Source organism: Setaria viridis, chromosome 9 (genome assembly GCF_005286985.2).
Source record: "Setaria viridis chromosome 9, Setaria_viridis_v4.0, whole genome shotgun sequence".
NCBI classification, from domain to species: Eukaryota; Viridiplantae; Streptophyta; class Magnoliopsida; order Poales; family Poaceae; genus Setaria; species Setaria viridis.
In genome coordinates, this window is record NC_048271.2 from 50,622,398 (window position 1) to 50,637,968 (window position 15,571).

General features: G+C 44.5%; 2 protein-coding genes across 3 annotated transcripts; one reads left to right on the forward strand and one right to left on the reverse strand.

The window, feature by feature from the left end:
* Nucleotides 1-135: 135 nt before the first annotated feature.
* On the reverse strand, nucleotides 136-3,977 carry LOC117835141 (ATP synthase subunit gamma, mitochondrial). The gene is made up of 9 exons (XM_034714513.2): nucleotides 3,781-3,977; nucleotides 3,353-3,396; nucleotides 3,108-3,260; nucleotides 2,365-2,478; nucleotides 2,151-2,278; nucleotides 1,245-1,367; nucleotides 1,015-1,134; nucleotides 641-762; nucleotides 136-494 (listed from the first exon to the last, which is right to left on the reverse strand). The coding sequence occupies exons 1-9, from the start codon at nucleotides 3,888-3,890 to the stop codon at nucleotides 425-427; spliced, it is 984 nt and encodes a 327-aa protein (XP_034570404.1). The 5' UTR covers nucleotides 3,891-3,977; the 3' UTR covers nucleotides 136-424.
* A 6,897-nt stretch (nucleotides 3,978-10,874) lies between these two features.
* On the forward strand, nucleotides 10,875-15,458 carry LOC117837091 (uncharacterized). Of its 2 annotated transcripts, none has more exons than XM_034716671.2 (9): nucleotides 10,875-11,162; nucleotides 12,336-12,451; nucleotides 12,556-12,613; nucleotides 12,798-12,947; nucleotides 13,211-13,421; nucleotides 13,865-13,910; nucleotides 14,489-14,609; nucleotides 14,706-14,778; nucleotides 14,857-15,458. In XM_034716671.2, the coding sequence occupies exons 1-9, from the start codon at nucleotides 11,045-11,047 to the stop codon at nucleotides 15,083-15,085; spliced, it is 1,122 nt and encodes a 373-aa protein (XP_034572562.1). In that variant the 5' UTR covers nucleotides 10,875-11,044; the 3' UTR covers nucleotides 15,086-15,458. The 2 variants fall into 2 exon arrangements, with proteins under 2 accessions (XP_034572562.1, XP_034572564.1); XM_034716673.2 differs by lacking the exon at nucleotides 10,875-11,162 and adding an exon at nucleotides 11,177-11,358.
* Nucleotides 15,459-15,571: the final 113 nt, after the last annotated feature.

The following is a 15,571-nucleotide window of genomic DNA, read 5'->3' on the forward strand; positions in this document are numbered from 1 at the left end:
GTGACTATTAGGAACACCAATTTGCGCCGCCTAACATGCTACAAATGTCATCGATGAGGTGTATTAGAAGTGTCATATGTATCACACATCGCTCGAGCTGGCAGGAGCTACAGCATCAACGCCACTCCACCAATATAACAAAACTTGCCATTCATGTGCAGCAATACATATATATTGGTTTAACACCATTTACGCAAACCAGTCATACCGCATTAGCTGTTGAACATTTTTTCTGCATATGCCATGGGCGCACATCAGCATCATAGTTGTCGGTAATTATTGCAACTTGGCATGACAGTTTGTTTCTCTCAAGGAAAAGTGAAATGATAAGGGTCAAAAGTCAAAACTAAGCCTCCAGGTCCAGAAGAAACGAAGCCCTTATTGGGAGTAAAAAAGGGAAAAGGAAATTGTCCAAATAGTTTCTTCATCCTTCAAGGGCAGATGCACCAGATATAATCTCAATGAGCTCAGTAGTGATGGATGCTTGGCGTGTCCTGGATACAGAAAATGAAGCAATTAGTCTATCTTCTCAAATCATGTTGCGCATCTTGCTTGCTATAGCAAATGCATGCATTTTCAGTTGGACATGTTGATCAACGATATGCTTGCATAAAAAAGGTGGTAGTTGGAAAAAACAAACCTGTTGTAAGTGAGAGTGAGACGGTCTAGCATATCGCCAGCATTTCTGCTAGAGCTGTCCATGGCAGACATGCGGGCTCCAAGCTCACTGCACGCATTCTCTAGGGCACCATTGTAGAGGACCTGCCAAAGTCAGGCATTGCAATATGTTAGCATAAGAGAGCCCAAAAATTATCTAGTCACTACAAAAAACAATTTCTTGGAAGTGTTATACATGCTTTCCTGTATATTTACACAATACACACTACAAAACCTGCTAAGCTTATCATAAATCTGTTGCTTTGAAGGATAACCGTTCATATTCTCCCCCCAGATAATTAAACCAAATACATGAAAAATGCTTAGTTAGCTCCTTTGTGATCACCAAAGACTTACACAAGAAAACTGGAACTCAGAAAGATTCTGCAATATCTCTGCTTTTGTCTCGCCACCTTCAATTTCATAAGAATCCAGGTCACCCATCTTCCCACCAGCTTCTGATTCTTTTTCTGCAACCTTTCAGGTGGAAAAAAAAACAAGTCAGTAACAAAAAATGAAGTTATAATGTTGTGTTTTGGGTTGTTTTGCTGATTAGCTAATTCACAAGCCTCAAGGTCACTTATTACCTCAGGGGACAGTATTGTTGCCACTGTGGGCTTAAATGATATCACAGACTGGAACTTGTTGAAAATAACCCTCAGAGCATCATATTCCACGTTTTTCAAGATGTCATCCGCGAGCACAGCAATCTGAAATTCGTTGAATCGATAGTAATTAAATTTTGGAGCAACAAGGAGAACTGTAATTAAAAAAAGTAGGTACTAATGTGAACATATTCTTAAGATTTCTTCAAAGCACAAATGTACTTTTACAAAAAACAGTATATTCCTGACCCCCTAAGGAAGCTGGACAGTGTGAACACCACAACATGCCAAGACATTTTTCATAATTCAAGTTCCACAAAATATCAAGTTAAAGCATGCAAGAGGCCAGTTTTTCCTAGCAGTAGAATATGGTATATTGAATAATTTGATGCCACAAAGAACCAGCTGCTTCACAAAGTGGGTGGCTAATTTTTATACTTTGATGCTTGAAATTTAAGGCACACAAAGTAGAAACATAAGCAATTAATTCAGTTCTTTCATGTGAATAAAAGCAAATAATAAAATAGGTAAAGAAACTGTCAGGTAGATGAATCGGTACATCCATAAGCTGCTTTGTGGCCATGACTGTCACAGCTAGCAATCCAAACAATTTCATTCGAACCCAGAAGAGCCCAGAGTTGGACTGAATAAGTTAACCAGTAACTAGACCAGACATCCTTTTCTGCGCATTCAGATTAGCTGTCTTGTGAATTAGTCTAACAGGATCATTCATTAAGTTTTATAGCCAGAAAACAAAAGCAACAGCATGATGCTGTGAAAACCATAAGCTATCAAGAAAATAAACAAACCCAAATCTTAAACTGAAACACAACCCCCATAATCTTAATCTGCAAATTAAAAATGGAGTGGCGAAGTTGAAAAACAGACCTGTGTATAGTTGATAGGGTTCTTCTGTAGTTCAGTTATGGTCATTTCAATGCTTTTCTTCGAGTCACGCACCAGCTGCACTTTGCCTTTTTCTCCTAGTACGACATACGTACTCTCTTTCTCTGGACCTGGTAGCAGGAGCGCAAGCATTATACTCACAAACTTAGAACAATATAAAAGGATTCTATTCATATCAACAACATGAATAAAGTACCAGATGTCAATTTGTGAAGGGCCCTGCTAACTTTCACTGATGTTGAATTAATGCCACCACAGAGTCCCTTGTCAGAGGTAATGGTCACGATGACATTCTTCTTGACATCAACGCCTGTCGAGTCAAAGCAGACAGGTTGAACAGTAACATGAGGAAATTTTTAACTAAGATGCAGACGTCTACAGAGTATTGGAACCTTGACCAAAAGAAATTCAAAAAAATCTATGAGCAAAAGCCATCCATATCACACACTCCATTTTTTCTTGAAGTGGAAATTTGAACTATTCATCACAGAAACATGAAAAGAACATACTAATATATTTTCAAAATTGATGAAATGCGACATCTCCAACAAAGGAAGCTTATAAGGATGTAGAGAAGTATGATACGGATTTCAGTTACTTATGAGGCTCTTGGCATTGACATTTCAATCAACCAACTTAATAAACTATCAAGTACATGCCATTGCAGGAAAGATGCCACTTAAAGGTAGAAAAAACCTAGTCAAAGAAGCATTAATTGAATCTCTATGATACCAGTAAGCCTTAGTAGACAGACTAAACCCCATTGAAGAAATCTAACTTGAATCTTACAGTATGTTACGGAGCATTAAGGTCTTAAAGGTGACAGATCAAACCCCACTAAAGAAACACATCATACCAAATGTACAAAGGGCAGAACATTTGAAAGAAACTAGAAAAGAGGCCATCCATTGGCTTTAGAAACTTCATATGTATACATACTGGGAGCATCCCCAAGAAGGGCAGTAAACGGCTGCCACAGGCCACGCGAATTCTCAGTCCTTGTCTGAACAGCCCGAAGCTTTGACGCTGCAACCATCTTCATAGCCTTTGTGATCTTCTGAATGTTCTTGACAGTCTTCATCCGGTTCCTAACTGCATTTCAAAACAGAAAAATAGCGGTAATTAGGAACCTTTTTCGATTCACCGAAGTGAGCAAAGCAACCATAGATTGCAAGAAGCCTTACCAATTTGAGTTGAAACGAACCGCGCACCAAGTGGAGCCATCTCCCTATTAATGTAGTATAAGCAGTCAGCACAAAGCCATATAGACTAAAATTCTATACGAACAAATATACACATCTAGAAAATAAATCATTTCACGCATCAACATTTCCAGTTCCTGAATACACATTAAAAAATGTATATACCGACCCTGAACCTACGGGATTTACCGAAAAGGAAAAATATAAGCGACAAATTACATATGAGATGCGTTTGCTATGCCTCTGATCTACATATGAAATATTTGCGCGCTTGCACTTATCACCAACACACAGATCAAGCGTTCGCATAATAATCCTTCTAGAACGTTCGCTCATGTACGAACAGACCCCTTTCGCCCAGATCCAGCCCCAGAGGGATAGGGGAATGAGAGGGAAGGTCGTCGCCTTACGATGGAGAGACGACGGAGGACCGCGCGGCCGCGGCCGCCGGGGAGGGGATGGGGACGGTGGGGGAGAGGAGGAGGCGCCTCCCCTCGCGTCGCAGCGCCGCCATCGCCATCGCCGTCGCGTCGCCTGAGTTTGCCCTGGCTTTTCTCGCAGTCGCAGGCCTGGTTTTTCCCCCTTCTCACTCTCTCTCTCTCTCTCTCTCTCTCTCTCGGTCTCGGGACGTGTTAATAAGGAAGGAGTCGAGGACAGAAATGGGCGATGAGTCCTGCAAAAACACACGGGCCTTGTACTTCTGGGCTTCTTCTGGGCCTGTGTTCCGGACTAGTTGCCAGTTTTTCCTTTGGAAAAAGTCCATTATACCTCCCTGGAATATGAGCCGAGTTCGCGTTTTTACCCAGGACTCCAAAACCGTCCATTCTACCTCCCGGTACTCTTAAAACCGGACACGTGACCTCCTCCATCCAATTTCACCCCGGTTTTGACCCAATTGGCAATGCATCATCGCCACGGCGCCAATCCGACGTGTCCTGACCCACCCGTCATTTCTTTTTCCTCTCCCACTTGGACCCACTCATCATCTTTTTTCTTCCCCTCCACCTTCTCTTTCTCCTTCGGGCAGAATGGCGACGCTGCCCCTACCGGTCGAAATCGAGCACACCCGAGCCCCTGTGATGCGACGTCGATGATCTACCTCTTGCACGTCGCACCCCTAATCACAATGTGGGATTGCCTGGCCACACAGACGCGGTCGTCGCGCCAAGCGCCCATGCCGGCTGGCGGCTGCGACCACTCTTCCTGGCCACACGCTTGGGGGGAGTTCGACAGTGATTGCGTCCGCCTGGCCGTGTCCCGTGTCCGAGTCGGGGCTCAACTCCATGGTGAGCTCGAACACCGAAACCCCACCGCATGCATCGGCACCGACGGCGCAACAAGGGCCGTGAATTCTCCATATTTGGCGGCGGCAGACGGGCTCCGTGTTACGTATGTAAGATTTGATATGCAAGAGCTTCAGCTCCTAATGGAATCTGTTGATGTCTCGCGCAGTCGTGCTCATGCTCGCGCTCCGGCTCGACCTCAGGCTTCCCTACGTACTGCGTAACTTGCCTGTTGCTTGCCCCACTAGCTATTGCGGGCTCACACACACAAGCACGTTCTCCCCGCAATTCTTCTTTGTCTAATCGAGATGCAAGCAAGCAGCAAGTTCTATTCCTCTTCTTTCTCTCCTTCTCGTTTAACAACCAAGCAAGGCACCAATAAGCCATCGGTCATCAGCACTGCTGCTGGTGCGTTGGCGGTGCTGATGCGTTGGCATCAACAAGCAACGCCATCTCTAGTTTGAAAAAAAAGAAGAAGAAGGGAGAGAGAAACAGGAGGTAGAAGAAGATGGCATAGACTGACACGTGGGGCCATTGAACAGTTGCCAGCAAGAATAGGTGCCTTGCGCCACGATCGGACAAAACCATCTTCAAAGTCGCCACGTTAGCCGAAAACTGCTTTAGATTCGAGTTTAGGTGGAGAAGCATCAAGCAAGAGGAGCTAAAATGGACGGTCAACGTAAACTCAGGCTATATTCGAGGGAGTTTAACTTTAATCACCACTCGCTCGATCGATGCCCACAATTTGGATAAAATGTTGGTAACCAAGTTTTTGGCACCCAAATCCTCTTGATGTTCAATAGTTTTTTCAACGAAGGTACTGCTTTGAGGCCCTTTGGAATTTACTTAGAATCACCTTCCAATGATTTGGAATCCAAACCTTTGTTATCCAAACAAGGATATGAGACGGCAGATTCAGTTGCAACGAAAAATCTTTAAGATAGAAACAACGCCATTTCTGTTTGATTTGGACGGAATTTAAAAGGAAATCGGCACCAAAACATTAGAATTGTGGCTCTTTGTTGCATGACACCAAGCTACTAAGACGCCATTTCTACTAAAAGAGGTGAGAGAAGAACGTTAATTTTGCAATCTGGCTGTTTCGCTCTTCAGGTTGAGCGGCTGGTATCGAAAGGATAAATTGCTAGTGCAGCGTTTTTTTTTTTGTCTTTTTAGCTCAGCCATGTGGCTATAACTCAATGGAGACGAGAGAGAGGTGTGAGTCGCGTAGCTTAATATAGCAGTCCGATCGGATCCTGTTTCAAACGGAGCCAATTTCATTAAGAGGCATCGTCACATATTTTTGCCGAGTTCCTATATCCGGTGTGTTTGGGAGGAGGGGACTAAACTTTAACCCTGTCACATCGGATGTTCGGATACTAATTAGGAGGACTAAACATAAGCTAATTATAAAATTAATTGCAGAACTCCTAGGCTAAATCGCAAGACGAATCTATTAAACCTAATTAATCCATCATTAGTGAATGGTTACTGTAGCACCACATTGTCAAATCATGGACTAATTAGGCTTAATAGATTCATCTCGCGATTTAGCCTAGGGGTTTGTAATTAGTTTTGTAATTAGTCTAGGTTTAATACTCCTAATTAGTGTCCAAACATTCGATGTGACGGGGGCTAAAATTTAGCCCCTTCCTTCCAAACACTCACAGTTCGAGACTATACTTGCGGCACAATATTATTTCAAAAAGAATGAGTTAATAGGTGGTGTTTGATTGGCTCAAATGTAACGTAATCTGATTACTGAAGATAACGAATCACATTATATGTTTGGTTTGCGATGGTTTGTAATCAATTGGCACTGTCGAATCCCTTGCCTAAATAATATCTATACAAGCTTATTACCCCTCCTCACACACTCTGATCAGATGCAACACCCATACCGTAATCTGATTATATGTTTGGTTTGTGATGGTTTGTAATCAATTGGCACTATCGAATCCCTTGCCTAAATAATATCTATACAAGCTTATTACCCCTCCTCACACACTCAGATGCAACACCCATACCGTAATCTGATTACGTTACCAAAGTGCATCAAAATAAAAAGGGTAATCATCCATTTCACTACCAAATACACTATAATCTAATTTTATTTGTGTTTACGTTAACTTAGCACGAACCAAACACTATCCGGATCTTTCAAAAATACTTTGCCGGTGCTTTTTCAGGAGAAAACATGAAATATGGTGTCCGGTAGCCAGTAGGCAGGTATGTTTGGTTTGACAGTCGATTTGGAACTGATCTGCATTCCTCCGAATCGGTCGGACCACGCCGACCCAGTTCTTCTCCGTTGGCGTCGTTTTCCTCCGTCAGTGGCGCAGTGGAGAGCAACAGAGGAGGATGGTGCGGCGCCGGCCAAGAGAGCTCGGGCTCCGCAGGGGAGCCCCGCCGCCGGCCGGGGCAGCGCGGGCTCCGCGCCGGCCGGGGCATGCGCGGGCTCCGCCGCCTGCTGGGGCCGCGCGAGCTCGGCCCGCGCGAGCTCCGCCCAGTGGAGCTCCGCCGCCGGGAAGGCCGGCGTGGAGGTCGCTGGGGGAGACGGCGCGAGGAGGTTGCCGGGGAGGCGTGGGGGAGGCCGCCGCCGGGGAGGCCCCGGGGGAGCGCCGCAGCTGGCCGGGGGAGCGCGAGCTCCGACCGTGGGACCTCCGCCGCCGCCGGGGTGTCCCTCGCGGGGAGGCCGTTGCGGGAGAAGATAAGGCCGGCACAAAGAAAAAAGAAAAAAAAAAGAGAAGGAAAAGGAGGATGACACGACAGTTGGATAAGCTTTAAGTGTGACTAACGATGCTAAAATAGCATTATCCCAACGCTCTCAGCCTCTCCAACTAAAAAATAAAATGGATATAACCCTATTTCATTTGATCCCAAAGCCGCATGCTAACTCTTGACTGCGAAGTCTGGAACTCCGGCGTGTATGTCCTGCCGAATCCGGTATCTGTGCAGACTGTGCACTGTGCTGTTGATGATCCTCTCCTCGGCCATGGCAAGACCTACTGAAATACGCAGGCGCCTACTTTGAATCTGAGTCTGATGCATTCGGTTAAAGAAAAGGTTGGCGTTGGCGTGCAGCAAAGCACATGCAGGCGTGCAGCTGAGCTGCGGTCAATGGTCATGGCAGCTCATTGACCAGACCCCTTGACCATCAGCACTGAATGGTGAATGGAATGTACCCCGCTTGCCCGTGCAGAAAAGGTTTTTGCTTTCCCTGAACAGAATAGCTCGGCAGCTTATGCCTGGCTGGTGCTAGCTTGAGTCTTGACGGTCCATGGCAGAACCAGCTGTGCGCTGTGCAGAATCATTTCTTTTCAGAAAGATTTGTGCAAAATTGCAATGGTGCAAAGAAGGACGGCTCTTCGATTAGAAGAATACGAGGGGACATTGCAGTTTTCTATCTAATTCTTCCAAGTTCTAGCAACAGCTGCAATCAATCACGCACATCTGATCACGTCGTCATCAGGCTAAGGGTCAGGCTCGGCGGGCGTAGCAGCAGCAGCAGCAGCGGCGTCCATCTTGGCCAGCTCTTCCTCCAAGGCGACGATCTTCAGCGTGGCGATCTCCTCCGCAAGCTCCGCTTTCTCCGCCTCGCGCCTGGCGCGCGCCTCCTCCTCCTCCGCCGCCGCCGCCTCACCGGCGGGCGGTGGTCCGGGTCCTGGGTGGGGAGAGGGCGCTCCTCCGGCCGCGGCGGCATCCCCGCCGCCGCTTTCTCCAACCGTCGATGCTTTGCCCTTCGAGGCGCGGGTGGAACGCTGGTACGACATGATCGGAACTCGAACGCGCGTGAACGAGTTGGGGTGGGTCTGTGTGCGCCTTTTTCAACGCGGTTTGTGGGTCGAGAGTTGAGACTCGAGAGTTCAGGCGCGTTCGGCCATTGTTCGCCCTATTTTAGGGGGCGTTTGGGAGGCTGGGTGTTACATCGGACCCTAAACACTAATTAGAAGTATTAAATATAGATTAATTATAAAAATAATGGCACAATCCCTAGGCTAAATCACGAGACGAATCTATTAAGCCTAATTAATCCATGATTTGACAATATAATGCTACAGTAGCCATTAGTTAATGATGGATTAATTAGGCTTAATAGATTCATCTCGCGATTTAACCTACGAGGTTCTGCTATTTGTTTTATAATTAGCTCATATTTAGTCCTCTCAATTAGTATCCGAACATCCGATGTGACAGGTGATATCCAAACGAGTCCTTAGTTTGAACATCTTGAACATCAAATAAGTAGCAGCAATGTGATGATTATTTAAACCTAATGGTGAGATTTCACTTACGCATGGTGTCCAGACACATCAAGTTTACACTCATTTTAAAACCATTAGAGGGTGTACTTAATGCACACGGCATGGTATTTTTTATCAGTAAGTAAGATGCCATTTAATCTAACATAGCGATAGTCCACTACTGACTATGGAGTAGTACTATTATATAGTAGTAAAACTTTGCAAGAGAAACGTACTATCTCCAGCTAAGAAAACTTGACGTTTTAAGTAGGGCAATCTGTTTTGCTATTTCCTTTTTGCTTGTTGGGAACGTCGAAGTTGTTTTTGCTGGTCGGTGGTAATGATAGTTACTTGCCGAGTACTAGGAAACATTCGGTGTTTCTAATAATTAACCACTCCCTCCGTCCCAAATTACTTGCAATGCATGTGTTGGGTTAAAAGTTTACTTTTGAATATTACATAAAGTTAATGTTCTTTTCTTTCATTCTCCTTTCTCTTTAGATGCTTTTTCATGTCATTTCATCATATCTTTTTACATATTTCATCTCCCACGAAATACCACCTACCCCTAGGTATGCCCATTCCTCGGCATTGAGAAACAGAGGTTGGAAACTTGGAATAGAGGCAAGGTTTGTTCCGACATGTATTTTACTGTTTTCTAAACTGCTTTAGCTCCACATCAAATCATTTGTTTCGCATGAATTATACTTTATGTACCTATAAACGTGAGTGGTTGTCCGTTACATTTTCGCTAAATTCTATATTATAAAAAATAGCGGAGCGCTCTCACGCTACTCGCGTCGCCCTTAGGGGCGGCCCGGGCGGACCCCCGCCGCACCACCACAACGCCTTCCCCCTTCCATCCCTCTACCTCGCCGCCACTGGAGCGCGCTGCCGATATCCCATGCGGGCGCAAGGACGGCGGCGGTGAGGCTCCCTCCTCCAAGTTTTCTTCTACAACAAATCCTAGATCTAGTTGCTGTCGCAGACGGTGGCGAGGGCAGCGCGGCGGCCCGCAGCGGAGACCTTTCCTGGGCTGAGCTCCAGGTGGAGGCTCTTCTCCCACCACCGGTTACCGCCGTCGTGGGGTGCTCGCCTTTGTTTGGCGCCGCCCCTTCTAGCCTCCGGGTGGGGGGTCTTTCGGTCACAGTCACCGTGTCTGTTGGGCGTCCTTTGGGTGATCTCTGGGTGGGGGGTCTTCCGGTCACAGTCACCGTGTCTGCTGGGCGTTCTTTGGGTGATTTGGTAGAGCGGCTAGGGATCGCGGGTCTCCGTGCAGTGCTCTTATTTGGCGTGCAAATTCGTGGGCGAAAACCTAGCTCGGTCCACACCGTATGCCACCGGTGATGACGGTGCCATGGACACCCTTTTCCTTCTTGAAAGCATTGCCACGAGGACCTCAACCTACAGGGACAGATCCAGGTGAAAACCAACCGACTCACTGGTTCGGGCGGCGGCAGCATCTAGATGTTGCTCTCCTCTTGAGGCATCGCCTTGGAGTCCCTGATGGCGACACCATGGTTAGCTTGGAGCGATGGCGGTGCCCGATCTGTTTGCGTGGTAGAAATTGACTCAATGCGGTTTCTAGATGTTAGGAGCTACCAGACAGCACATGACCGTCGACGATCCTAACATCAAAGTTTCTAAGAAGACAGCTGATGTGAGGCGTAAAGAACAAAGCAAGGTTGAAGGAAGGACGTAGAAGAAGTTCGAAGCTTAGTCTTTTAAGCTTTCTTTCTTAGTTTTTTTCTTTCTTCTCTTTTTTTCCCTTCAGTTTAAGGATTGGAGTCTAAGTACTCGTGTAGCTTCTAATTATTATGTGACTATAATTGTTTCTTTGTGACCCTAGATCGTAGACATTCACATGTGACACATGTTCAAGAGCAGATATTTTCCTTAATTAAAAAAAAGGAAAAACAGAGTCCTTTCATCGGGCTCGATTTGTACCACGTTCACGCACGGGGCCGACAAACCACGCGGTGAGACGGTCAACGGCCCAAGCATTGCCGCGACTGCGAGCGGCCCAGCGGCCACCGCACCGCACCGTCCACCGAATCAGAGCCAGATGAACGCAGCGTCCATGGCGCGCCGTTCAAAACCCTAAACCCCTGAGGAATCTCCTCGAGAAATCGCACGCGTCGGCGATCATGGAGGCGTCTCCGTCCTCTCCCCCTGCCCCCGGCGCCGCAGCTGCAGCCGCCGCTGGAGTCGGTGGTCGGAGCCCGACCTCCCTACCGCCGTCTCCTCACCTCACCAACTTCTTCGGCAAGTGCTCCCTTTTTCTCCGCTGCACAGAGATTCGGATCACTAGCTTCCCCAAGTTATGCTTTTGTTTGCGAATTCTCAGGGTCTCTTGTAGTAAATTCAGCGAAATCCCGACATTGCGATTTTGGGGACTACGGTACATTGTGGAATGGAGGATTCTCATAGTGTGAACCCGAGGCTTATGATTTTCGACCTGGTAATTGTTAAATGGTGATTCAACAGGATCAGGTTCTTTCCTGTGGTAGGCGATTAGTGAAGAAATAGATCATTTGTTCGTCTATTTGTTTGGTTTGTGTCAGGTGGTTATGCTGTGGAATGCTTTTATGAACAAAAACCTCTCTTAGATTTTGATGTGATAATTGATGTATCATATCAATTTAGCTCACTCTTTTATTTAATAATAGCCTAGTGTTTTGAGGGGGAGGGGGGGGGGTGGATTACCTATTTCATTCTCAAAAAATAAGGAAGAAATTGTGGTCATTTTCCATTTTACTGCCATTCTACAATAAAGTAAACTGCACGATGGGAACTATTATTGCATTAGTTATCTACGACTGTCACTTTCACTTTCCCCAGAAGTCTGCCTTCACTGTTTATGCTTTTCCTCTCCCAACCGTTGGATTGGTGGGAACATTCAGCTAAGATCCAACATTGCAAATTTGGGTGATGGCAAGGCACAATGGGAAATTGAGGGTTCTCATGGTTTGATGTTCTGTGAAGATTCAGCTAAGACCCAACGCTGCAAAATTGGGAGATGGCAAGGTACAGTGGGAAATTGAGGGTTTCATGGTGTGAGGTTGAAGCATACTGGGGCATAGGATTTTGAACCGGTCAGTTTTAATGCTGACTGAACTTAACCAGGCTCATTTCCTCCAATGGGGTATTGTTGATGCAAAAGAGATTACTTGTGGATCATTTACATGCTTTGTTTTGCATTGGGTGGTTATTCAGTGAAATGCTCCTCAACAAGTACAATGGAAGACTTCTGTTTTGATATTGGATTATCTATATCATTCTTGAATTATGAGGACAAAATCGACTATATTTTCCACCATTAGTTTATCATACATTCAACAAAGTAGACCATGCCGTAGCGATCTGCATTTGTATTAGTTATCAGGAAGCATACATGCACTTTCCAAGAAATGCACTGAGATAAAACTTATGATGCAGTATGGAGGGAATTTGTATGGGGAGGAATTGCAGGCGCGTTTGGGGAAGGCATGATGCATCCTGTTGACACTCTGAAAACAAGGCTTCAGAGTCAGGCTATAATGACAGGGGCTAAGGTGGGAGATTGTTTCAACTTTTCTTCATGTAAACTTTGTCATATAGTTAAAATGCATAATTTTGATACATAAGTGCTACATCTTTCTTCATCTGTTCGTAACAGGCTCAGAAGAACATATTCCAGATGCTCAGGACAGTTTGGGCTTCTGATGGTCTGAGAGGTTAGTGAATGTTAAAATGGAAAGTAGCGGGATAAGGCCATGCTAATTTTTTTAAAAAACAACTAAAAATGTTAAATGTCATAGTTCATTAGCCCTGAGCTCTGGTATTGCCAAAAAAGTACCCTCATCCACACTCACAAGCATCAATACAATCTCGATAAACATTGCTGTTGACCTCTTTCAGGTTTTTACAGAGGAATCAGCCCAGGTGTTACTGGATCACTTGCGACTGGCGCAACATACTTCGGTGTTATTGAATCAACTAAGACATGGCTGGAGAATGCTAATCCTAATCTAAGTGGACACTGGTCACATTTTATTGCTGGAGCAATCGGTAAGCACTTCCGTTTTCATTTATCTGCGATTCTGCGTTTACTTTCTAAAAATCTTTATGGTGCTGCATAATATATTTAACTTTATACTTGTTTTTTACCAACCATGGGGACTTTATAGCGGCACAAAAAAACCTTTGTGGCATCCTCTTTTATCGGTCATAATACTTTGTTGGTGCAGTTTCTGTTGGGACGCATGACGTCAAAATATAATTTCCTATGCTGATTCCTTGATACCACATGTATGTTTCATTCTTGATTCCAGGTGATACACTTGGATCCTTTGTATATGTGCCTTGCGAAGTCATGAAACAAAGAATGCAAGTCCAAGGCACCCAAAAATCTTGGGCATCAGCTGCAGCTAAAGGAAGTATTTCTCAAGCTCATGGGGCTCAGATGTATGGGTACTACAATGGAATGCTCCATGCTGGTTGTTCTATCTGGAGAGATCATGGTCTGAAGGGGCTTTATGCAGGGTATTGGCACTGACTGATTGTTGGTACCAGTCTATCATTATCAATAGATATTGTCTTTGATATGTTTTTTTTAATTGGATGACATAAAGTCACGTCAAAGGAAGTAACCTAGCCCTACCATACCTTGTATATTGATATTGCACAAGTAGGTCCTTAGCTCTGTTATATTTGGAATCTTTAAAGGTTATGTCTATTTTAGGTCAGAAATAAATTCTTATTGTATGAAATAGTTGTTTGTGTGCATATTTAAATTTATTTGTGTTGATGGAACAAACATTTATCTGTCAATTTGTTTGTGAAAACAAAACTGGTACTAATATTCTTATCATGATAGTCTAACTGTCATACTTGTTCTTTTTCAACAGACACCACCCTATGGTGACAGGCTAGTTGTCAGTTATACACTACTGTTTTGTTACAGCTGAGCCTTTTCTTTCTTGCAGATACTGGTCTACGCTTGCCAGAGATGTCCCTTTTGCTGGTCTAATGGTACACTAAAATTCAGCTTATACTCTTCTTTTTCTCAATCCTAGCAATTTTTAGCAAACTCACTCATTTCCATAAGCACTGCTGGTAGTTTGAGTTTAAGCTAGTAGCTCCTAAATTGGATACTATTATGTTTTGTCTGTTCACTTACACAGCAGCAATAATCATCCCCCAGTTGCCACCAGTATCTTTTTGGTTGACATTATTTTGACAACTGGATGATTCCCAACTCAGGCGATAGCCTTTTATTCCTGGTCTCATGGTATATAAGCACGATATGCTAGAGGGCTTTCCTCAGTAGCAATGATTATCGAAGCCAGGAGATATGAACCATTCCCGTAGCCCTTCTAGAGCCTATACATGCTTTCTCCTTTCCGAATTCCGAGTAGCCCTTATACATGATTAATGTACCAAGAACGTGTTTCTTGTGGATATCGAGTTTTTCTTATAGATCCAGATCTTCACTAGATCCATTCAATTAAAATTCTGTGTATTCTAAGCTTACTGGAATGTTGTGGACAGTTTATAGATTTCTATTTTTTTAAAAGAATCTTTTAATGAACACATATGTGGCTTTCCAGGTCACTTTCTATGAAGCAATGAAAGAATTGACTGAATATGGGAAAACAAAGTATTTGCCACACAGTGATCTGGATGTCAGCAACTCCTTTGAAGGCCTTGTTTTAGGAGGATTGGCAGGCGGTATGTCCAGTCTATTATATGTTATAAGCCATATATTTGTTACTGTATCACTTGAGAATCTGAAGTTCTGCCTCTTGATAACTCTCCTGTATGCAGGCTGTAGTGCATACTTGACAACCCCCTTGGACGTGATTAAGACAAGACTGCAAGTACAAGGACCAACATCTAGGTAACTATGACTGATCTCTCTCTTGGTGAAATATGATTTGTGGCCAAAGTTACAAAATTCCTTTTATGTATAATTCAGGTACAATGGGTGGCTGGATGCTATAACAAAGACATGGACTTCCGAGGGGGCGCGTGGCTTGTTCAAGGGAAGCGTTCCTAGAATAATCTGGTACATCCCTGCATCAGCATTCACTTTCATGGCAGTGGAATTCCTAAGGGACCGTTTCAACGACAAGGTCGACACAGATGCCCGTGAACTAGCCACCCTGTCAATCGACGCCAGATCAGAAGTTGAGAAAGCAGCTTAATGTTCTTTCTCCTATGAAGCGACCTAATATTCCTTTCTGGTGGAATTTATCTGGCGGAATCTTTTTGTATTTGGCAACGTAGTAGTTCTTTTTAAAGATAAAGGAATAGCTTTATTCCGCAACGTAATGGGTTTCAGTCGTGCAAATGCGGAGAGCTTACATTGTCAGCTAGGCGAGAACGTTGTATGTATCAGAGAGAAGAAACTGATAACCTCATGATCCTTTACTAGGTCAGCAATTTTTTGAGTTAGGAACCTGGATTCTTGGTGGGAGTACTTCTGGATTCTGGAATTAGTGAACATGTACATTTCTGCAGAGACCAATGCATTATGCATACATAGGGAGCTGGTTTCTAAGTCTGTTGCAAGCATTATATTGCCATTCGTGCGCTTTCAGACCTTGAGCATTGAGCTGGCAGTTCGCCATAAAACGTATTATGTGCGAATTGTCGAAATGGGCACAAATCAGACCTGTATGAGAATGTGC